General features: G+C 45.5%; 1 protein-coding gene across 1 annotated transcript in view; it reads right to left on the reverse strand.

The window, feature by feature from the left end:
• FRMD3 (FERM domain containing 3) overlaps positions 1-6,233 on the reverse strand; it is a 301,078-nt gene extending 294,845 nt beyond the window's left edge. The window contains exon 1 of the mRNA XM_047097589.1: positions 6,087-6,233. Coding sequence (XP_046953545.1) covers positions 6,087-6,233 — 147 coding nt within the window. The remainder of the gene's footprint in view (positions 1-6,086) is intronic.
• Positions 6,234-14,149: the final 7,916 nt, after the last annotated feature.

Here is a 14,149-nt window from a genome sequence, read left to right on the forward strand (position 1 = left end):
AGGGATGGGCGTGGCTGCAGGACTTTTGCTTGGAATGCTGGGTTGGAAGTCGTTTCTCTCTGCCTCTGGAGGGTGTCCCACGAGAAGGTGAGAACTGACACTACCATAACCATTCCCTGCCAGTATGAGGATAAAGCCTTACAAAAGTCAGGATGGGGGTGCCTGGGTGGCTCAGGGGATTAAACGTCCAACTCTTGATTTCCACTCAGGTCATGATCTCACGGTTTGTGAGTTCAAGTGCCACATCAGGCTCTGAGCTGGCACTGCAGAGTCTGCTTGGGATTCTCTGCTTCTCCCCTGCTCGCTCTCTATCTCTTTCTCTCAAGATAAATAAACATCTAAAAAAAATTAAGAAGAAGGCAGGATCGTCCTTGAATGAAGCCCTTAACTCAAGACTTCTGGATATATGATCCAGCAAGTGTCCTTATTGTTAAAGTCAGTTTGAATTAGAATTTGTTAGATGTCGTTACAAGCACCCAGCTGATATACTGTCCAAATGATGTGGAGCCAACGATATTACATTCACTCTGCAGTCAATACACTTTGCCTTTGCTTTGAGGACATCAAGAGAAAAGATCTTAGCAGACCATTGAAATAACATTACTTTTTTATTCACAACATACTTAATATAAAGAGCTGGCCCATATAATCTAGGCTTAAAAACGTCAGAGCGGGGCCACAGTATTTCACAAAGTGCCTCCCCCTTCTCTTCCTTTTGTGTCTGATTTTCAGTGGACTCTTAATGGCATTCTAGATGAGTCTGATAGAGAAAAGTGTTGGCGTGTCCATATTATCAGAAGAGGTGTGGCTGTCGATTGGACCTAGCTTGGATTTCATCACCAGGACCATCGTGGGGCCTGATATTCAGCACATGTGAATGTTTGCATGCGATCATCCAGTTCCTGTTCCAACAGATGAGAAAAAAAGGAATAAACTACTCTCTTTTTTCCCCCAGATAAATTAATTAGAATAGTGTTCTACATTTGGGTGATGTTTTAACCTTTTTTTTTTTCAACGTTTTTTTTTTTTTTTTTTTTTTTTTTTGGGACAGAGAGAGACAGAGCATGAACAGGGGAGGGGCAGAGAGAGAGGGAGACACAGAATCGGAAACAGGCTCCAGGCTCTGAGCCATCAGCCCAGAGCCCGACGCGGGGCTCGAACTCACGGACCGCGAGATCGTGACCTGGCTGAAGTCGGACGCTTTAACCGACTGCGCCACCCAGGCGCCCCTAACCTTTACAACATGCTCTCATATACGTCATCTCAACAACACAATGGAGGCTGGCAACAAAGAATTATTGTGCCTATTTCACAGATGGACAACAGGAGGCATAGGGACCTGTTTAAGGTCTTGCATAATCATAAAATGATGGAATTTAGACTTAAAGACATTAGAACCTAAGCTAAAGCCTCCCACTACTTAGAATTACCTCGACTATAGCTTCACATAATGATAATAAGATAACAGTCAGTATTTTTTCAGCTCTTACTAGGGGCCAGGTACCAAGCATTACAACAAGCCCATGTGGTCTCTGCTATTGTTATCCCCACTTTACAGATGAGCAAACTGAGACCCAAATTGGGAAAGTGACTTGCCCAAAGTCACCTGGCTAGGCAGTGGTCGAGCCAGGGTTCCAACCCAAGCAAGTAGTACTCCAGAACATAAGCTCTCAGCCTCTTCGCCATATGGCCACTTCAACAAGAGTAGAGCTCTACCAGCTGTGCCTCTGCAACATTAGATGACTCGGAGCTGCCCAGAACCCACCAGTTCAGTAAGGACTGAAGTGCCATTTAACAACGCAAGCAACAAAGGACAATCCAACAATGTTTCCTATTCTGGAATATGATCATAAAAGGTTACCTCTAGTAAGCCATGGCTTACATAACAGCTCATTAAACTCTTCCGACAATTTTATTGTAACAATAATTGCAACTCAATCTGACCAATTCTGAAAGACGCAACAGCTCTCCCTGCCTCAGAAAGACCACAGACATGCACGTGCGAGTACCCCCCCCCCACACACACACACACACGCACTTCTCCATTGCTTCCATAAGGTCAAAGCCCACCTCCCACTATAGAGAGTGAAGAGCGAAGCTACCAGACGCACATGTTCCTAGACTCTTTTGAAGCTAGGGCACGGGTGTATGATCCAGTCCTGGCCAACAAGATCTGACAAGAAGACTGAGGGGGGCCTCTAGGAAAGGTCTTCTTCTGGGATAAAAAGAAATGCACGAGGAAGTACCGCCTCTTATATCGTGGATACAGTAGTGCCTGACACATCCACATCACATCCACAATGCCCGCAGCCACCTTATGATAATGACCACTCTAAGCAACAGAGCTGATGTGCTGAGGATGACAGAGTGGAAAGACGGAAAGCACCCAGGTCCATGCAGAACCACCAGACAACTCTGCAACTGCCCTACCTCTGGACTTCTCATTACAGAAGACACTTAGTGTACTTATTATTTACTCCACTTCAACTTGGCCACTCTCTCACTTGCAGCCGAAAGCACCCTAACTCTCAAGTCTCAAGAGGCAGCTACAGAGAAGGAAGAGCTCTGCATTTTTAGTCCAACAACCTGGGTTCTAAGCTACTTCGTTGCCAGGTAACCCAAATTGCATAATCTCTATAGGCCTCTTTTTCCATTATCTATAAAACTGAGGTTATACTCAATAACACAATAACATCAATAAAAGGGAGAGAAGAAAATCATGAGATGAAGTGTATCCAACCCCTTTGTTAACAACAGTGTTCCACTCCAGTGCAACTGGTCTAGATAATGATTAAACCAAACTTATTAAATTGGAACCATCCATCTAACCCAACTCCCTTATTTTACAAAAGAGGAAACACTGACTACAAATGTCAAGTGACTTGCTCCTTGTCACCAAACTGGTTGGTAACATAATTAAACCATGTATCTCCCAATCCAGTGTTGTCATGCTACTGTCATGCTGATAGGTAATGAGCTAGATTAAATACTGGGCGTTCATTCAATCAACAATTGTTTATCGAACACAATTATATGCCAGGTACTCCTTCAGGTATTGGGGAATCCTTAATGAACAACAACAACCTCAACAAAATGTTCCTACCCTGCGAATTTAACAATCTACAAAGGAAATTATTCAATCTACATTTATAAATATTTATTGAGTGCCTAATGTGTGTTAAGCACTATGTTAGAGTTTCTGTTCAAACACAAATCAAAGTCCCCAGCCAATTCCAATGACATCAACCATGTTTACCAGGCTTTGCTAAAGAGTGTATCATGTGAAAAGTCTACGTTTTACTCAATAAAAGTCAGTATTGAAAAATGACAAGTTCATTAGAAGGAGTTATGAATAACCATGCCAGCATCTGGGGGGGAAAAAAAGTGGATACAATGGGGGAGGTGGCTAGCTAGGACTCCACTCTGCTAGAAGCAGAAAGACTGAATAAAAGAGGTAAGAGTTAACTCATGTCCTTCTACACTGTCCAGACTTCAAGGATTGGCTCAGCTGGAAAAGCCTAGTAGGGAGTATTCGGCAACTCCTTCCTTTCCCCAGGCCTCCGTCTGGTGCCTTACACTCTCTTTTTGCTCCCTGTCCACTCGGAATTCCTCTTCCCCAGCCCTAAACAGTCATACCCTAATGACGTGATGGGACAACATCCTAAACTCCGTGGAAAGAGACAGAGCAAGTGACTTTCAGCAGCTCCCCTGGAACAGATACCAGGCAGCTGACACTGGGGCCATTAGGTTGTTTCTTTGAAAGTTTTCCTTGTCAATAAGCACTCCAATTATCTAATTTGGAAAAGAATAATTAAAAGCTGTTGTTTTGCAAAAACAAAAACAAAAACCCTTCGTAACTCATATGTTGTGCAGATTTTGGAGGAAGGATGAATGTGACAGTGCACATACTTCTTTATCTTTGTGATTCCCTGGAACAGAGGGGAAAGGCAAGCCAGGAAAGATGAAGGGATGGATTCCCTAGGGCATGTACTAATAACTCCAATAGTTCTTTTTTCAAAATACCATTTTGTTCTAACTTTAAACAAATGGAAAGTTCTCTGTGACCCTGTACCCAGAAGTGCAATTTCAATTCCTGGACTTGAAAAAGTCTAGGAAGGCAGAAGGTCCAAAACTATCAATATAGGATCTTTAATGCACTTCAATTGGTTAAATAATAATCACCATTTGGAGGCAGAAGGAGCAGAAAAAAGATGTGCCACAAAATGAAACATTTGACTTTTAAGCAATTCCAAAGTCAACATTTTGGAATATAGCACATTAACCTCTTTGGCATGGGTTGGGCCATACAGACTCTCAACTTTCCAAACTATTATTAGACCTGCTACCATTTATTGTTTCCCTGGACACCAGGCAACAAACACATGTCCTTTGGGGACTACTTATCTATTCTGAGGAAGACTAAGTCCCAAAGGAGATAAAACCCAGTGGTGTCAACTCCGAGTGGAACAGGACTGTGCACACAGAGGACTGAGAGCAGAGGAGAGCTCAACATCTCCACTCTGCTGCTGGTCCCTCTAATATTTACATATTCAATATGGGTTAAAGGTTCTGTACATCCATTCTAGGACCTAAAGCAAAGTGCTCAAACAACTACCTCTGGATCACAAAACAGTACATGCCAAAGGTTTCTGTGCAACCCTGAGGCAGGAAAAAAAACTGCCTCACCTGCTAATCCTTTTATTATTAAGTTTAGCAGCATTGCTTAGCTCAGAATGAAATTCAAGATCCTCCAGAAAATTCACTAGGAGCCTACTCTCCTGGGAGATCATGGGGCACCACATTCCTGCCTTGAAACTTGTCCCGCTGTCAGCTTGCAAATTAGTTGCCACTGTCTCTGTGTCACAAACTCCCACTGGCAAACAAACAAATAAACGGGAAAAACCTTTCATTCATTCATTCACTCATTCATTTAGGTAGGGGTTAACACAGCCAGAGACCTATTCCTGCCGCTGAGAGACGCTGCCCCCATTCATCTCCCAACGGAACTCGGTAGTGTGCTCTGTATTTAAAAAAACAGCTCAGTCCTGGAGCCTCAAAACTCAGGTAGGAGAGAGAGGAAATCCTCGAGATAAATAAGCAAACAGACTTAAAAGTCAGAAGCTAATCGTGCTGAGCACTGACAAGACCTTTCCAGATTGTGCGCGCCTAGTGGGTCAAAGGAGAGGGCACACATTTGCCTACATATACGCTCACCGAAAGTGTGCCTGCGTGTGTGTGTGTGCGCGCGCGCACACACACACACACACACGCACACACACACACCCTTGCAGCTCACACTACATCTCCTGCAAGCTCAGAAGCACTTACTACCCGAGAATGAGGCTGCCAGGAAAGCTACCTTCGCCCAAAGAACTCTTGCTTCTCCAACTTGGGAAGGAGCACTGTCCATCAATATTCCAAGGGGCACTTCTTCCCCGGACCCAGGTCCTGCAAGGCTCCCTCTCTGAGAGTCTCACAGCCCTTTTCCTTTCTCTGAAACACATGGATTTCATGATTCTTTTTGGGGAATCCGCGTAGCGCGCGCCCCATCCCTCAAGGCTGGAGCCTAGGTCGGTCCAGCCGCTCTCACTCCCGGGAAACTTCCCCGCTGCCCCACGCGGAGAAGTAAAGGCCATCGGTAGGAGGGCGGCAGGGAGTGAAAGTGGGTCCCTAGGGCTGAGGCACCTTCGGAGCCTGGGAGCCCGAGAGAAATGAGTGAACCCGAGCTGGTGCATGCCTTCTCCACGTGGAGGAAGGGAAGAAAGAATGGGCGACACGCAGGTGTCCCTCTCGGCTCTCTGAGCTCCCATTTCGTGGCGTGGTAAGGGACAGAAGGGTTAGTCTCTTCCAGGGAGCAGCTGCCCGGCGCCCCCAGCCTAGGCGCAGCGAGACGTGCGCGCAGCTTGCACGCCAGGGAAGGGGCCCCAGCGCGGATAACGCGCCCATCCCTGGGTACTGCTCCCAGTCTCACAGGGCGGGGAAAGAGAAATCTGGCTTTCCAGCAGGCCCTCGCGCGGGTTCCTCCCCCGTGCCGGCGCACGCCCACCCGCAGAGGCCCCCGCGCCCTCGTCAGGGGCAGCCCGCACCTGGATGTGGCAGGAGATCTCCGAGTCGTCCAGCAGCCGGATGGTGCATTTCATCTCCTGGCTGAGCGATTTGATGCTGGAGCTCCGAAAGTGGATCATTTTCATGGTCCTCCTGCCTCTCGGCACACAGTGGCAAGAGGCGAACATGCACCGCGGCCCGGGGGAGCGAGCGGGAGGCTCGGGGCCGGCGTGGCGCTCGCCCGCGCGGACAGACACACTCGCGCACACACCGTCCCGGACACCCGGGTGCGGTTCAGCCCTGGGACAGCGGCGGCGACGGGCGCCTGCGGCCACACATGCCCGGCGGCCGGGGCGCGGCGGGCGGGTCCCTCCTCCCCTCCCCTCCCTCGCCTCCGCCTCGCCGGCTCCTTTCCCCGCCTCCGCCCGTCGCGCGCGCTCCTGCGCCTCCCTCCGCCCGGGCTAGCTTGCAGAGGATGCCCCGGGCCCGTGACCCTGGGCGGGCGCGCGACGCACTCACTCCCACGCGCGGGGAGCCGCGGGAGGAGGAGGCGGGGAAGGTTGGCGCTGGTGGCCCGAGTGCCCTGGCAGTGGCCTGCTTCGCCGCCGCCGCCGCTGCGTCAGGCTGGGCCTGGCCGCCTCCTCCCTCTCTGGCCGCGATCGCTCTGGCTCCTGGTCACGCTCGTCCCTGCCCTGGCTCCCCCACGCGCCCGACAGCTCCCAGCTCTTCTCGCCCCCAGGGACCCGAATGCGGGGTGGGGGGGCGGTGGAGGGCGAGCCTGACCTACACCCGCAGGGAGGATTCCACCACGGGAGAGGATTATTGGACCGAGGACGAACCCCCCTCCCCCCGAAAGTGGCATGAGGCCCTGGTATGGCTACCCCAGGAATATGGCTAATAGTGACAATCTCTATACTCATGATTATTTTTTAAAAGCCTTTATTTTATTTAATATTAACTGGGAGTTCATCTCCCTTATAAAAAAGAAGAAAGAAAGAAAAGAAAAGAAAAGAGCAAAGAAAGAAAGAAAGAAAGAAAGAAAGAAAGAAAGAAAGAAATCAGGGACGCCTGGCTGGCTCAGTCAGCGGAGCTTACTACTCTTGATCTGTGGGTGGTGAGTTCGATCCCGCGTTGAGGGTAGAGTTTACTTTAAAAAAAAAATTTTTTTTTAAATCTGAGCCTTTCTTAAGAAATTTCTCATTTATGACTCTCAACATGTCCGTGTGATCTTTGGTAGCAGAACCTTAGACCTAAGCAAGAGGATCCCTATCCTGCCAGTCCCCCTTTAGGGATCTGTCTCCTTCTCGCCCCACTCCTCACCCAACCCACCCCATCCCCGGACCAGTTGCCTAGGAATGGAGATGTGTCCGGTTCCGTTTTAGACCAATTCCTGGGTAATGGGGACCCTAGAATTCCCTGCCCACCTCCAGGGTGTTGGGGCTAGGGGATCTGCTGCCTCTGTCTTCCCCAGGGTAGACCAAACCCGTTTGTGGTGTGGCCTTAGGTCCAAGGGGTGGCCAAGGGACGCGTGTGGAGGCAGGTAGATAGAGGTTGGATGTTGGGGCAGGCACATTCAGGAGCAGGAAGAGAAGGGCCTCTCACCCTGCTGGCCTTTCGGAGCTGAACAAGTCATTATTAAGGAGTATTTGTTAGAGGAAGGATTTGCCTAGCTGTCAGCCGCACAAGATTCCCCTCATCCAAAGGTATGCCCTGTCCCAAGGGTGTGGGAGGGAAGCCCGGCCATTTCTCCCAACCTTGGTACACTCTGATGGGCTGTATATGCTCTAGGACACCCTCTGGGGTTGGCTGTGGTTTGATGGCGCCTGCTTTGATGTCGGACTTCTTCCTCTGCCTGCTCTTGCTTCCTCCCCGTGTTGATCACTAATAAATACCCTATGGCCAAATCCAGTCTCTGTATCTGCTTCTGGAAACTCCAAATTGTGACAATTTGTCAAGACAGGAGGATACAGTATATTTTATTTAACAGTCGACAGCCTGATTATTGCTTTTATTTTTTTTATTTTTTAATGTTTATCCATTTTTGAGAGAGAAAGCGCGAGGGGTAGAGAGGAGACACAGAATCCAAATCAGGCTCCAGGCTCCGAGCTGTCAGCACAGAGCCCCACACACGGCTCCAACCCACAAACTGTGAAATCATGACCTGAGCCAAAGTCAGACGCTTAACTGACTGAGCCAGCCACGTGCCCCATATTATCGCTTTTAAATATGATAATAGTACGTGGACCTCCATATGCACTCTTGCCCTGGGCTGGTGAATATTAGGGCAGGGCATACCAGGGAGGTCAGCATGAAGGGTCTGGGAAGATGAGGATTTGATTCTTGGTCCAGCTCCTGGCCAATCCTGGGGGTCTTGGGGAAGTCTTTTCATTTCTTTTCTCAACTTCAAAGGTGAGCACATCTGTGCTTCTTCTGCCCATCTCACAGGTGGCCGAGAAGCTGGGATGAGACACGGCCCATGGAGGGCAGATTATAGTCTATAAAACCCCATATGCCTGTATGAAGTGGCAGTGATGGACCCCACCTGCTACTGGGGTTGAATCATCTCTCCTAACCCAAAGAACAGATATAAGATTAAAAAAAAAAAAAAAAGTCACCACCCAACCCAGTACAAACTTGTCCATCCTTATTATAATGCCTTTTGGCTTCAAATCAGTCATGCTCAATAGCCCATAATCATTATCTCAAATTTCAAGGAAGCAGAATGAGACCAGCAAGGACAGTAGGAAAGAGGAAAGAACAAAGATCACCCCAAGTGAGATTGCAAGCAACAGCATTTTGAGGAAATGAGAAGAATCAAGAAAAATCTAGAACTGGTTAGCTGACCAGGTTTGGGATGAGGACTGAGTTCAGCTAGTATAAAGGTATGGGCTCTGGAAACCTTTGGCATATATGGGAAAACACCTAGGTAAGCTACCACATATGTTCACTTGGATTGAAGTATGCATTGAAGACGAGGCTTTGGGAAACCAAGCAGCCGTGGTCAAAAAATAACATGAAGAGCAAGAGGAATTCAAAGAATGAACTCAAGACATCACTTTAAAACTGGGCCGCTTAGGGGCGTCTTTCTACAACAGAGCTAAAAGAGTTTTTTCTTAATTGAACTTACCAAATTACAAAATCAATTGAATTATCAGCCTCACCAGATTTCATGTGTGGGAGATAATTATCATTGAGAAAAGAGTGGGAATCTGGGAATAGAAATGGAACCATTAAAGAGGATCTGGATAATTCCTAGTAACTCAAACTCCCAAGATCCCTTTGGCAACAGAAGCAAAGTCTTTCCCTTTACAGAATGAGGCTGTTCCTGCCTTGTTTGAAGACCCTATTCTGACCTCACCTGAGGCAGTTACCTTGGAAAGGGAAGCCAATTTCGTCCCCACCCCTGGCCCACCACCTCTGAATACTACCACTGTTAATACTTGAATCAGATTCAGGCACATCCTTGGAGGCCAATTACAAAGTCGTCTCCAAGAATAGAAAGAATAGCAAGGTGTTACTAATTTAAATTGAAAAGGATGTGTGTAAATAAACCTAAATTTGCCCACGTGAGTGCTCTTTCCAATGACTCTGGTTTCAGTGTACTATCTAAATTAATTGACTGACTTCTAGGGACACCTGGGTGGCTCAGTCTGTTAAGCGTTCAACTTCAGCCCGGGTCATGATCTCACAGTTTGTGGGTTTGAGCCCCCGCGTCAGTCTCTGTGCTGGCAGTTCAGAGCCTAGAGCCTGCCTTGGATTTTGTGTCTCCCTCTCTCTCTGCTCCTCCCTCATTCATGCTCTGCCTCTCTCTATCTCTCAAAAATCAATAAAAGTTAAAAAAATTTTTTAATTAATTGACTGACTTCCGGACTCAGCTAAATGAACATGAGAAGGAAATATCCTGGTTGTTGTACAGACAAGAATCCTTAGAATCAAGAAGAAGGAAATATTGAAATGGGTTTTCATATGTAGCCAACTCACCTTGCTTATAACCTTGTCTCTGGAGGGGACCTCCAAAAGACTTTCAGAGAATCATTGCTGAAGGAAGCAGAGCAATCTTTAACTACCATGGTGGCTCTTCCCTGTGACTAGGGATGCTGTGAAAGACATTGCAGTTGAAAGGAGCTCCCTGATTTAAATGGGAGATGATGGGGGCGGGAGGGGGGGGGAGGTGCCTGGGTGGCAAGGATGTGGAGCAACAGGAAGTCTCATTCATCCCTGATGGGAATGTAAAATGACACAGCCACTTTGAAGACACTTTGGTAGTTTTTCACATATCTAAACAAAGGCTTACCATATAATCCAGCAATTGGTTCCCAGGTAAGTAACCCAAAGGAGGTGAAAACTATCTCTACACAAAAACCTGCACACAAATGTTTATAGCAGCTTTATTTATAATTGCCAAAACTGGAAGCATCTGAGATGTCTTTCAATAGGTGAATAAACTACATACATCCATATAATGGAATATTATTCAGCAATAAAAACAAATGGGCTATGAAGCCACAAAAGGACGTGGAAGAACCTCGTGGCAAAAGAAGCCAACCTGGAAAGGCTACGGGCTGTAAGATTCCAACCATATGATGTTCTGGAAAAGGCAAAGATGATAACAATAGGGGACACTGGAAGCAGAGGGCAGGAGATAGGATATATAGGAACTCTGCAAAATTTTTTCTTTAAACCTAAATATACTCTTAGAAAATTAAGCATATTAAAAAATTGATTGAGGGTTGCCTGGGTGGCTCAGTCAGTTAAGCATCCACCTCTGGATTCTGGCTCAATTCATGATCCCAGGGTCGTGGGATGGAGCCCCATGTCAGGCTCCGTGCTGAGCATGGAGCCTGCTTAAGGTTCTCTCTCTCCTCTCTCTCTCTCCCTTTGCCCCCACTCTCTAAAATAATAAAAAAATAAACTGATGGATCTCCACCATGTGAGGACATGGTAAGAAGGCAGTCATTTGCAAGCCAGGAAGAGAACTCTCACCAGAACTGAACTTTGTGGTACCTAAAACTGGACTTCCCAGCCTCCAGAACTATGAAAAAATTAATATATGTTGTTAAGCAAAATGAACAAAAGGTCATTGAAAATATTTTGGACACTATTGATATGACTCCATCTGAAATTCCCACATTTAGTAAATATTAGTTAGGGGTATATAACTCCATGTGTCCTTGACTTAACAGAGAGCACTTAGCAGTGGCAATACCACATTGCACCTGACTTTGACTTACTCATTAGACCACTACAATTCATCCAGTTAATTTAATTGAACCTAGTCATTTGGTTTTTGTCAGTGAGATGCTTTGTCTTTCAGATGAATGTAAAATACTTCCTTTTGTTTTTAATTTTCACAGGCTTTCACAATTTTTTCTATTAATTTATTTTTTTTCAATATATGAAATTTATTGTCAAATTGGTTTCCATACAACACCCAGTGCTCATCCCAAAAGGTGCCCTCCTCAATACCCATCACCCACCCTCCCCTCCCTCCCACCCCCCATCAACCCTCAGTTTGTTCTCAGTTTTTAAGAGTCTCTTATGCTTTGGCTCTCTCCCACTCTAACCTCTTTTTTTTTTCCTTCCCCTCCCCCATGGGTTTCTGTTAAGTTTCTCAGGATCCACATAAGAGTGAAACCATATGGTATCTGTCTTTCTCTGTATGGCTTATTTCACTTAGCATCACACTCTCCAGTTCCATCCACGTTGCTACAAAAGGCCATATTTCATTTTTTCTCATTGCCACATAGTATTCCGTTGTGTATATAAACCACAATTTCTTTATCCATTCATCAGTTGATGGACATTTAGGCTCTTTCCATAATTTGGCTATTGTTGAGAGTGCTGCTATAAACATTGGGGTACAAGTGCCCCTATGCATCAGTACTCCTGTATCCCTTGGGTAAATTCCTAGCAGTGCTATTGCTGGGTCATAGGGTAGATCTATTTTTAATTTCTGAGGAACCCCCACACTGTTTTCCAGAGTGGCTGCACCAATTTGCATTCCCACCAACAGTGCAAGAGGGTTCCCGTTTCTCCACATCCTCTCCAGCATCTATAGTCTCCTGATTTGTTCATTTTGGCCACTCTGACTGGCGTGAGGTGATATCTGAGTGTGGTTTTGATTTGTATTTCCCTGATAAGGAGTGACGTTGAGCATCTTTTCATGTGCCTTCTTTAGAGAAGTGTCTATTCATGTTTTCTGCCCATTTCTTCACTGGGTTATTTGTTTTTCGGGTGTGGAGTTTGGTGAGCTCTTTATAGATTTTGGATACTAGCCCTTTGTCCGATATGTCATTTGCAAATATCTTTTCCCATTCCGTCGGTTGCCTTTTAGTTTTGTTGGTTGTTTCCTTTGCAGTGCAGAAGCTTTTTTCTTCATAAGGTCCCAGTAATTCATTTTTGCTTTTAATTCCCTTGCTTTTGGGGATGTGTCGAGTAAGAGATTGCTACGGCTGAGGTCAGAGAGGTCTTTTCCTGCTTTCTCCTCCAGGGTTTTGGTGGTTTCCTGTCTCACATTCAGGTCCTTTATCCATTTTGAGTTTACTTTTGTGAATGGTGTGAGAAAGTGGTCTAGTTTCAACCTTCTGCATGTTGCTGCCCAGTTCTCCCAGCACCATTTGTTAAAGAGACTGTCTTTTTTCCATTGGATGTTCTTTCCTGCTTTGTCAAAGATGAGTTGGCCATACGTTTGTGGGTCTAGTTCTGGGTTCTCTATTCTATTCCATTGGTCTATGTGTCTGTTTTTGTGCCAATACCATGCTGTCTTGATGATGACAGCTTTGTAGTAGAGGCTAAAGTCTGGGATTGTGATGCCTCCTGCTTTGGTCTTCTTCAAAATTACTTTGGCTATTCGGGGCCTTTTGTGGTTCCATATGAATTTTAGGATTGCTTGTTCTAGTTTCGAGAAGAATGCTGGTGCAATTTTGATTGGGATTGCATTGAATGTGTAGATAGCTTTGGGTAGTATTGACATTTTGACAATATTTATTCTTCCAATCCATGAGCAGGGAATGTCTTTCCATTTCTTTATATCTTCTTCAATTACCTTCATAAGCTTTCTATAGTTTTCAGCATACAGATCTTTTACATCTTTGGTTAGATTTATTCCTAGGTATTTTATGCTTCTTGGTGCAATTGTGAATGGGATCAGTTTCTTTATTTGTCTTTCTGTTGCTACATTGTTAGTGTATAAGAATGCAACTGATTTCTGTACATTGATTTTGTATCCTGCAACTTTGCTGAATTCATGTATCAGTTCAAGCAGGCTTTTGGTGGAGTCTATCGGATTTTCCATGTATAATATCATGTCATCTGCAAAAAGTGAAAGCTTGACTTCATCTTTGCCAATTTTGATGCCTTTGATTTCCTTTTGTTGTCTGATCGCTGATGCTAGAACTTCCAACACTATGTTAAACAACAGCGGTGAGAGTGGGCATCCCTGTCGTGTTCCTGGTCTCAGGGAAAAAGCTCTCAGTTTTTCCCCATTGAGGATGATGTTAGCTGTGAGCTTTTCATAAATGGCTTTTATGATGTTTAAGTATGTTCCTTCTATCCCGACTTTCTCAAGGGTTTTTATTAAGAAAGGGTGCTGAATTTTGTCAAAGGCCTTTTCTGCATCTATTGACAGGATCATATGGTTCTTATCTTTTCTTTTATTAATGTGATATATCACGTTGATTGATTTGCGAATCAAATCAATTGATGTTGATCAGGGATGTTGAACCAGCCCTGCATCCCAGGAATGAATCCCACTTGATCATGGTGAATAATTCTTTTTATATGCTGTTGAATTCAATTTGCTAGTATCTTATTGAGAATTTTTACATCCATATTCATCAGGGATATTGGCCTGTAGTTCTCTTTTTTTACTGGGTCTCTGTCTGGTTTAGGAATCAAAGTAATACTGGCTTCATAGAATGAGTCTGGAAGTTTTCCTTCCCTTTCTATTTCTTGGAATAGCTTGAGAAGGATAGGTATTATCTCTGCTTTAAATGTCTGGTAGAACTCCCCTGGGAAGCCATCTGGTCCTGGACTCTTATTTGTTGGGAGATTTTTGATAACCGATTCAATTTCTTCGCTGGTTATGGGTCTGTTCAAGCTTTCT

The sequence above is a fragment of the Lynx rufus genome, unplaced genomic scaffold (genome assembly GCF_022079265.1).
Source record: "Lynx rufus isolate CCGP_SWC_20201006 ecotype Redwood Valley unplaced genomic scaffold, mLynRuf1.p SCAF_10, whole genome shotgun sequence".
NCBI classification, from domain to species: domain Eukaryota; kingdom Metazoa; phylum Chordata; class Mammalia; order Carnivora; family Felidae; genus Lynx; species Lynx rufus.